This window comes from Dryobates pubescens, chromosome 6, assembly GCF_014839835.1.
Source record: "Dryobates pubescens isolate bDryPub1 chromosome 6, bDryPub1.pri, whole genome shotgun sequence".
NCBI lineage: Eukaryota > Metazoa > Chordata > Aves > Piciformes > Picidae > Dryobates > Dryobates pubescens.
The window spans coordinates 13913019-13922984 of record NC_071617.1 but is presented as its reverse complement, the minus strand read 5'-3'; the positions used below and the strand labels follow the sequence as shown (position 1 = coordinate 13922984).

The window sequence follows — 9966 nt, the reverse complement described above, 5'->3', positions numbered from 1 at the left end:
AGTGTTCTTAAATAATAGATAAGTTTTTAAGTTCTTGTATTTTAAATGGCATAGCAATGCATGTCACACTCTAGTGTTCCTCACTTGTTTATGTTTTCAGATGTATTCCATGAAACTCGAGGTACGTACGTGTATGCATTTGTATGTCTGGAGCTGGTACTAGTTTGAAGGTAGATGTTTTTATTACACAAACCATGTGAGAAGCAGCATGACTGAAGTTGATGAGTAGGACAACGTTACAGAAGCTAATAACCTGGGGATTACCAGTGGCTGCTTAAACAATCACAAACATTATGTGAGGAGATTACTTCAGACTATCAAGTCGAATTGCAGATAAAGCACTATCGGAGGACGGCATGCAGGAAGCCCTAAGTTGTTCTGTGGGATAAGCATTTCTTTCACTGCCCACACCACTGAGCAGCCTATTCTGATGGAAGCCCTGTCCATGCTGGGCAGGCTGGCCTTCACCTCTGCATTCATAGGAGGAACTGACATCAAAAGTGACTTTGGCAAAGCTCCACACCAGCTCCTGGCAATGGCTGTTAGCTGAGGTAGGGGAAGGTGTGTCAGTACAATTCTAGTAAGCAAATACAAACCTGCAAGTGAACTTTGATGATGCTTCAGTCTGATTCATAAAAATTCCCTTTTCCCCACAATCAAGCTCATTTAACATGATGAAATACTAATTGCACTTGCTGTTGGCAGCTACATAAAGGTCACTGGATTCTGAAAATGTCTTGGAAATGGATGGATAAAAAAATGCCCAGGCAATGGTGGCAGGGTGGCCTTTCTGCCTGCCACATCTCTTTTAGATTGTTGGGTTTTTTCTGTGTTTCCTCTAATTTTTAAAATTTCCCTTAATTGGTTTAACAGATTAATTATTAACAATATATCTCCTGCAGGTTTGGTGCTTGGATAATGGAGTTGAGGTGATCATCTGAATGAGAGCCTGGGCCCATAAATCTGACTGAAGCCAGCTAAAGATATCTTCATTTGAACCAGAACTTGTACTTTTCTGACCAGATAGGTGTTTTGCTTCCATCTTTTCCTGAAGTAAAGGTGATTGTTAGGTAAATTTTTGTTTCTCCAAACAAGCAGGCTACACATCCGTTATTTCTTTGGTGGGCATCATTACATAGTGCTGGAGAATGTCATATAAACTCTGGGGTTTCTCTTCATGCTTGTCAGTGTGAGAATACATCCTGACTTCTGCTGAGATATGGTGGTGTGAGAGCAGCAATGTACATGTGGATGTCAGCACCAAGGACCTTTTGAGGAAGAAGAGTGAGGGCCAAGGCTGGGCAGGAGGGCCAGCAGGCTCCCAGCTGCCTCCAGTGGCAGCACATTCACTGCCAGCAACCAACATGCCTGAGCTTCCCATATATGCCAGGAGCATGAAACCTGCCTGCCACAAGGCAGGTGCACACATGGCACCAAAGCATTTACAAACATGGTGCAGGGTCACCACATTTCACCACAGGGCACCCAGGCTCACAGGGATCTGCATGTAGGAAAAGCAGCATTCAACAGCAGCATTTGTGCAGACAGCATTGTGACACGCACCCATCAGTCAGGGCATAGAACAGGATTGCTAACAAAGTCCGTGCAGAGGCAACTTTGGCCTGATGGGCTGGGCCTGCCTATGCATTCCAGGCTGGCTGCCCCACCTTCCTGGCACCAATCCATTGAGCACATGGTATGGATGCCCTGCCCAACAGCGTGGCTGACAGCAATTTCACTGCCACTTGTTCCTCTGACAGCGTATTCCTTGATGACATCCTTCTGCAAGCGCACCTGGGAATGCCTCACACACAACCTGAATACAGGCCACCAACTCAGATGCCTTCTCATGGGTAGGTCTTTTACTTTCTTGTAGCAAAAATTGTGTTCTTCAACTCTGAGTGTCTAGGGAGCTGAAAAAAAACCCAAACAACAAGCAACAACCAAACAAATATATTTTAAAATGAATCTTAGTATGGGAAGTAAGTTTGCATGAGAAGTTTATGGGATAAAGCAATGTTTCCAGATGTCATTTGGGAATTAGTGCCTTTAAAAGAGGACCTTTTCATGCTGGTTTGCTTTGTAATTAGTTCCAAACTTCAGAGCGACCACAGCTGCCAAATAAGAACAACTGCTTGTGTTTAATTTGGAACAACTCATATGTTTCTTTCAGATAAATTAAGCCAAAGCCAAAAGGGGTATTTTGCAAACCTCTGAAAATAGGGAAATTCTGGACAATTACTTCCTCATTAGACATGCCCAAGAGGAAGAGACATGCTCTTCAGTCATGGAGCTGCTCTCCTAAGCATGAGGGGGATCACGCTTTCCTCCCTCTGCTTGCTGATGCACCTGCTTCAGGATGAGACAGCTAGTAAGTGACAGCTTTCTGCTTTTTTCCTGTGTGGGGAGGGGGGCACTGGGTGTGTTATTGAGTCTCTGGATCAGACAAAAATTGTTAAGGTCTTTTGGTAGATTTCAGAAGTCCAGTCACTTCCAAATGAGTCTGTTACTTTGTCTCTCAAGGTTCTGAAATGCAGATAAAACAAGCATGTTGCCCATTAAATTTATTCATGGCTGTACTACCAAGTGTCAGTTCAACTAGTACAAGTCTTACCTGATTCTGTGCTGTGCCAAGGATAAAGCTGCAGTTGTCTGGGTCTCATGAAGCCCAGAAAAATGTTAGCATTTGGATGCTTCAGACAGGTTGTTAACTAAGTCTGCTATCAGTAACTGTCACAGTCTGAAAACAAATTATCTCAAAAACTGTAAGGCTCCTTTTCCAGGAGTATAGACTAGACAAACAGTGAATCTCTCAGGTTATTTTTTTTTTATCAGGCAAAAGCTGATAAACACAGCTGTGGCAACAGTTAAAAGAGCTATAACCCCTGTAGGTTAAAGTTGAGATGTAGAGGACAGAGTACTTGACATTAACTGTTGATGGGGCTGCTCAGTGCAGGTTCTGTGAATTGATCTGAAGGGCTTGTTTCCTGGGATGTCCACCAGGCATCTTTCAGAGCAATAAACTGACTAAGGAAAAATGGAAAACAAAACAAAACAAAACAACAAAACCCTGTCATCAAAACACACAACAAAACCACACAAAAGAGCTTATTTCATAATATTGAATGTGTTTGTTCTGTAACTGCTAGATCAGATTGCTGGGATACGTAAAGTTTTGAACATGAGAGTCAGATTTAATTTCTTTTCAGTCTGCTAGTCTTGAAACCAAGTAAGCTGTAGCAATATCCCCCAATTTCAATATGGAGGAGCATGTCTGTGACAAATACATGATGTTATCTTGGTTGGTTGGTTGGGTTTGTTATTGTTATTATTTACAGCAATTTTAGGTTTGGAAAACCAAGACTTGCAATACTGGATCAAGCCACAGAAGGTGGAGTTTCATTCATTAAACTTCAACAACACTTTGCATTGGCAGCCTGGGAGGGCCAGGGAGGCAAGAGACACAGTCTACTTTGTGCAGTATAAAGTGTAAGTACCAGGGGAACTCCAGCCTCCTAGTGGGCTGGGGCCCATCCCTGCTTGGCACATCAAAGGGATTTCTCAGGCAAGGCAGGACAGTCTTCCTGTTCTTTGGGAACAGTCACATCCTACTCAACTGCCAGCTCTTGGTTGTTGCTGTAGTTGCATAAGCTGAACAGCCCAAGGCAGGAAGGGACCAGGAACCCCAAGCAATACATTCTGCATCTCCTTTGCGCCACAGAGTTGCAGGAAAAAATTGTAGTTTGCAAGGGATCTCTGGAGGCCACTGAGGCCAACCACCTGCTGAAGCAAGGCTGGATAGTTTCAGGTACTTCTGCAATCAGACATTTAAGGTATCTCAGTGGCCCACATTGCCCACAGGAGTGCCTCAGGGTGCCTTGCATGGCAAACCTGAGGCAGGCTAGGAACTGCTCCTCAGAGAAGCTTCCATCCCTGGCACATCCAGTGCACACAAGAAATGACTATTGCCTTTGAGAAATTAGCTGCTGGAAACCAGCATTCTGCCCATCACTGAACACACTGGCTAAGCCAAAGCTTGCCTGCCTCTCCTGACAGGCAACTATGCAGTGGCTTCCTACAGGGCTGGTGACCCACACATCTCTGCTATAGATTTCTTTCAGAAAAGACAGAAACCTGTAGCTCCCAAACACCCATGAAATCAACATTCCCTGCCATTAAACCGAAGGGAGTTAAGTTCCATGGCAGAACAGTTGTCAATACCATCAAGTTAAAAACCTTTATGGACCTAAATCTTCTTCCTTTCTTCACAGGTATGGGCAGAGCACATGGCAAAACAAAGACGACTGCTGGGGGATTCAAAGCCATGTCTGTGACCTAACAAATGAGACCTCCAACATCCAAGAGCCTTACTACGGCAGAGTGAAAGCCGCGTCAGCCGGCATCTATTCTGACTGGAGTCTCAGCTGCAGATTCACTCCCTGGCGAGAAAGTAAGTGCAACATATGGGTCTCCCTGAGAAAGGAATTAGATTGTCTGTGGCATGGACACATCATTTTTGCTTACAATTTGCAAACATCAGTAATTCTTTCCTAGCCACAGATCTCTACCAAAACAAACTGTGGGTCAGTAGCTCTCAGGTGAAGTGTTGTGATGAAGTAATTTTCCCCACGCTTGAAAGCCAACCAGTTACAGATAAACAGCCCTTATTGATAATCAGGCTGAGTGCCTAACTGCCTTTAATTGAGTCTCTTCCTAAAGACATGGAACTACACAAATATTTTTCAGCTGCTTTCAGAGATGCTGGAAGGATTGGAGTCAGTGCTTTGGGGGGAAAGGGAGAAGAAAGCTGAGAGCTGTGTGGCCACCAGCCTTCTCACATCTATGTGTTTTCCTGTCAGCAGTGTATTTAGAAAAGACACACACAGAGCTTTTAGTTTGTATAGTCAATACAGTGCCACAGCATGTTGGAAACTGGAGGACTGTCAAAACACAGAGCAGTACCAGTGTACCCACCAGTAAGTTCTCTGTGAATCAACCAGCTTTCTCTCTGGTGAATGCAATACTGAACTGTGAATGTCAGCTTCACAGCCCTGAAATGCAAACTGCCTTGAGCTTCTTGTACAGATGAAACCACAATTTTGACATAAAGCAGTACCTTGCAGCAGCAACAGTCCATCTTGCCCTGTGCCACCTCCTCCTGCAGAGATGTATTTACAGGATCACAGGATGTTAGGGGTTGGAAGGACCTCCAGAGATCATAGAGTCCAATTCCCCTGCCATAGCAGAACCATAGAATCTGCACACGTCACACAGGAATGCATCCAGATGGGTCTTGGAAGTCTCCAGAGAAGGAGACTCCACAACATCTTTGGGCAGCTCTGTGACCCTCACAGTGAAGAAGTTCCTCCTCATGTTGAGGTGGAACCTCCTGTGCTGTACTTTATGTCCATTACCCCTTGTCTTATCACAGGGTGCAACTGAGAAGAGCCTGTCCACTCCCTCTTGACACCCAGCCCTCAGATATTTAATAACATTTATTAAATCCCCTCTCAGTCTTCTCTTCTCCAGACTAAAATGCCCCAGGGCACTCAGTCTCTCCTCATAGGGCACATGCTCCAGTCCCTTCACCATCCTGGTAGCTCTCCGTTGGACTCTCTACAGCAGTTCCCTGTCCCTCCTGAACTGCAGAGCCCAAAACTGGATGCAATATTCCAGGGCAGAGCAGAGGGGGAGGAGAACCTCCCTCAATCTGCTGGACACACTCCTCTTAATGCACCCCAGGATCCCATTGGCCACAAGGGCATTCTGCTGACCCATGGATACCTTGTTGTCCACCAGGACTTCCAGGTCCTTCTCCACAGGGCTGCTCTCTAGCAGATCACTTCCTAACCTGTACTGATGCAGTTCATTATTCCTTCCCAAATGAAGGTCTTATCCTGGTAATGGGCAGCAGCTGTTCTGCCTCCACACACCTCTGTGGCTGCACACACAGGTAGAACATAGGCACTAGCCTGGACTCTTACCTGTGTTGAACCAAGCAAATTGGGGGGGAATAATAAAATCAAGAAGAATAATTAAAGCTGTGAGTCTGGGGTAGCTTCATTAGTTAGAATTGAATTGAGTTGAATTGAATTGAATTGAATTGAATTGAATTGACCAGGTTGGAAGAGACCTTTGAGATCATCGAGTCCAACTTATCATCCAACACTATCTAACCAACTAAACCATGGCACCAAGTGCCCCATCCAGTCTCTTCCTAAACACCTCCAGTGACAGTGACTCCACCACCTCCCTGGGCAGCCCATTCCAATGGCCAATCACTCAATCTATGAAGAACTTCTTCCTAACATCCAGCCTAAACCTCCTCTGGTGGGGGGGAGAAATAGCTGTTCTATGCATTCCTAACACACACAGGGAGGGTGGGAAACAATGCAAACAATACAAAGCATTTTGCTTGAACAGGCTGCAGTCAGCAACATTTAGCTCTGAGAGATTTCAAAAAGTTTGTCTCAAAGATGATTTACAAACACAAGAAATGTCACTCCCAAAATATACCCAGGAAATAACCACCAAGAAGCAAGGAGCACAAAGTGACACTTTAACAACAAATAGAGTACAATATATTGTTGTTAACAAGAACACTTAATTGTTGGACAGATTCCAATTGTATTTTGTGAGACTTTATTAGTATAATAATCTATAACTGTGTTCATAACTTTGGGGTTTTTCCCTAGCTATCATAGGACCTCCATCAGTAACTGTGGTTCACAGCAACAAATTCATAAAAGTAAAGCTCCAGGCTCCATGTTCTCCTTACAGAAGGAAGAAAGGCAGCAAGATACCAATGACAAACTATTATGATCTGCTATATCAAGTCTTCATAATTAACAACTTGCTGGATGAGGTAAGTGTACATTGAAATAGGAACCCTTTACCATTGAAAAACCAGAAAAGGAACAGCATGCTATTCTTGTTTTACAGCTCAAATACTCTTCTGAGATTGTGAGAGCATCAATGGCTCTTCAATTACATGAAAACCAAGGAGACTTACTGTTGAGGAATTGAATCTGACTGAATGGAGTTGCAATTCCTCTCTTTATTCTTTCCCATCTTTCCTATTGTTTCCCTATTAGTATTTCATACTCTAAGACCTAGATTAAAAAAAAAAACCCTAGGACAGGAGGGGGATTTTCTTTTAAAATCATAAACAAATTATTAATGCTATTCACTGTGCAAGTCCATGTGCTGCTCTGCATCCTCTGCTCTTATCGAACCTTACGGTCAGACACACTTGCTAAAGTGACATGCTTGACTGGCTATTTTTACTCTACTCTGAAGCAACACAAGCTCCTGGTATATGAAGGAAAAAACAAGGTTATTACAATAGAAGATCTGAGGCCTGGAGTCAGCTACTGCATCACAGCTAAAACATATGTGCCGATGCTGGACCGCAGCAGCGCCTACAGCAGCAGGCAATGCACCGTGCTGGAGTGAGGGCTGGAACCTCTGCAACAGGTAAGTCACCTGCTGAAACTGGATTATTACTGTGGAAGTCAAGAACTATCCCCGCCACCAAAGGCAGATACTCTTCACAGTCTCAGGCTGCATCAGGGGAGGTTTAGGCTGGAGGTTAGGAGGAAGTTTTACACAGAGAGAATGATTGCCCATTGGAATGGGCTGCCCGAGGAGGTGGTGGGGTCACCATCGCTGGGGGTGTTCAGGGCAAGGCTTGACAGGATGCTTGGTTGCATGGTTTAGTTGATTGGGTGGTGTTGGATGATAGGTTGGACACGATGATCTCGAAGGTCTCTTCCAACCTGGTTTATTCTATTCTATTCTAAAATAAGAAAAAAAAAGGGTTCAAGGCTCAGCATGAAACCTGCAATCCTGTATGACATTATTAGCCAGAGTTCTTACGTCATCATCTCAGCTAGTTTTACACCAGGTAAGAATGATATGGTTAAAGAGATTAGAGGAATGACGTAAGTAATGAATTGCATGCTGGCACAATCCACAGCAACATCCCTTCTTCCCTTTCTTTGTACAGTTATCATTTTTTATTGCTGCCATTAATAATTAACTAAGAAAATGAGAGACTTCCAGCTTTATTAACATGCAGTTCTTTTGCAAGCTCTGCAATTCCGTTCAGGAATCTACCTGATGTATTTAACTGAAATGAGTCTGTCCTCTTTTCATGGGCATTCTTCAGGTGACCATTGAAAATAAATCAGTTATGGAATTTCAGGATTTTCCACGGGCCAAAACGCAGGAGTTAGGTCAATCAGCTGGTCTTAAAATTCTGTTTGTTTACTTACCTCAGCCACTGCTCTATCTTCACATATTATATGCCCAGCAGAGAGAGTTGCTATCAATCCTGCCTTGCAGGTGCCAAAGCAGAAGAGTATATAAAGACCTAATCCAAAACTGGCTTCAGTGCCATTGGCTTCAGCAAGCTCAGATTTGGGACCTTTCAGGGGGTAATGAAGGAAAACTGGAAAAGCATCAGAGTTTGAACCTGTGCTTCTGTTCTCAGTGTGCTTCTGTTCTCAGTTTAGTACCCTAACTACAAAAGATTTTCATTCTTCTGCTTCATAATATCATGCATAAAGTTGGCCTCTCTTCAGACTTGGTCAGTGGGTTTAGGCTAAGGAGGGAGCCAGGTGATTTTCCTGCATTTTTGCTTGCTTTCCCAGTATTGTAAAAGGCTGGAATCCCAGGTTTGAGTGGGCTTCTGAACAACCTGCAGAGTTACAGGAGGGATGCAGGCAAATGGTGTGCATTGCACTTTCAGATAAGTTGAATACCATCCAGCAGCAATTCTTTTTCTCTTTCCAGTTACAGAGACAATGGCAGAAGATGCCTCCCATCACAGATCCAACTGTAACCAACACCTGTGGTCTGTCTGGAATACACACTCAGATACCTTTTAAACCTTTGCTGCATTAAATGATTTGACTCACCGTAATCATTTTATGCTACACAGAGGCCCAGGATTCTTTGTATGTCCTATAGTACAATTTATAGTGGTGTCTATTTGCATTTACAAAGCAAACAATCTTGTAATATATTTTTTTAAATAAAATTTAAAAAAAAACAAAACAAAACAAAGCAAACCAAAACACCAACCAAGCAAAACACGTGAAAAGCATCTGTGAAAATATCCTTACAATTGTTCCTGAAGTTTTTCCATTTGAAACATTGGAAGTAAAATGCTATTTATAAAAATAGCCATTTCAGATATTTTCTTTCTTCTGGAATGCAGGTTTCAACAGAAGATGGGGGGGGGGGGAGGGGAAAGAGCTCTTTCTTTAAAACACAGACTGTAGAGTACCAGAGTAAATCCCATACAGAGCTGTAGGAGTACCTAGGGGACACAGTCTCAAGCTGTGCCAGGGGAGGTTTAGACTCGAGGTGAGGAAAAAGTTCTTCACTGAGCGAGTCGTTCGTCATTGGAATGTGCTGCCCAGGGAGGTGGTGGAGTCACTGTCCCTGGAGGTGTTCAAGGGGAGATTGGACGTGGCACTTGGTGCCATGGTCTAGTCGTGAGGTCTGTTGGGACAGGTTGGACTTGATGATCCTTGGGGTCTCTTCCAACCTTGGTTATACTGTGATACTGTGATACCTAAAGTGCGCAGGCCTGGATAGAAATACAGCTGTCACGCTATGGAGCTGTGGAGACACTGGACACCTGAAACCTTGTCAGTTTGATAAGATGATTTAAAATGTGCAGCATGTATACTGGGGGAAGCAGTGGAAGGCCTGAAGAAGTCTTGCACTGTTGTGTTCGCTAACCAGATTTCACTTCCACAGCAACAACGCAGGCTTACAGAAAGCAGCATAAGAGCTGCAGGGATGGTGTAATTCTGTTCTGATGGTACCAGGATTTATTACTGCCAACCCCGTGATGTTCTGCAAAAGACAACTTTCTCTTTCCATTTGAAATGCAAGTTTACTTTCAGCTCTGCTCAAACCTGGGCAACGTGTAATTTTACTTGGGAGGGGTTT

At 43.8% G+C, this 9966-nt stretch overlaps 1 protein-coding gene across 1 annotated transcript; it reads left to right on the top strand.

The window, feature by feature from the left end:
• Positions 1–2180: 2180 nt before the first annotated feature.
• IL22RA2 (interleukin 22 receptor subunit alpha 2) lies at positions 2181–7473 on the top strand. Its single transcript, XM_009911399.2, has 5 exons — positions 2181–2371; positions 3339–3489; positions 4272–4450; positions 6696–6865; positions 7300–7473. The coding sequence occupies exons 1-5, from the start codon at positions 2275–2277 to the stop codon at positions 7453–7455; spliced, it is 753 nt and encodes a 250-aa protein (XP_009909701.1). The 5' UTR covers positions 2181–2274; the 3' UTR covers positions 7456–7473.
• The last annotated feature ends 2493 nt before the right edge of the window (positions 7474–9966 follow it).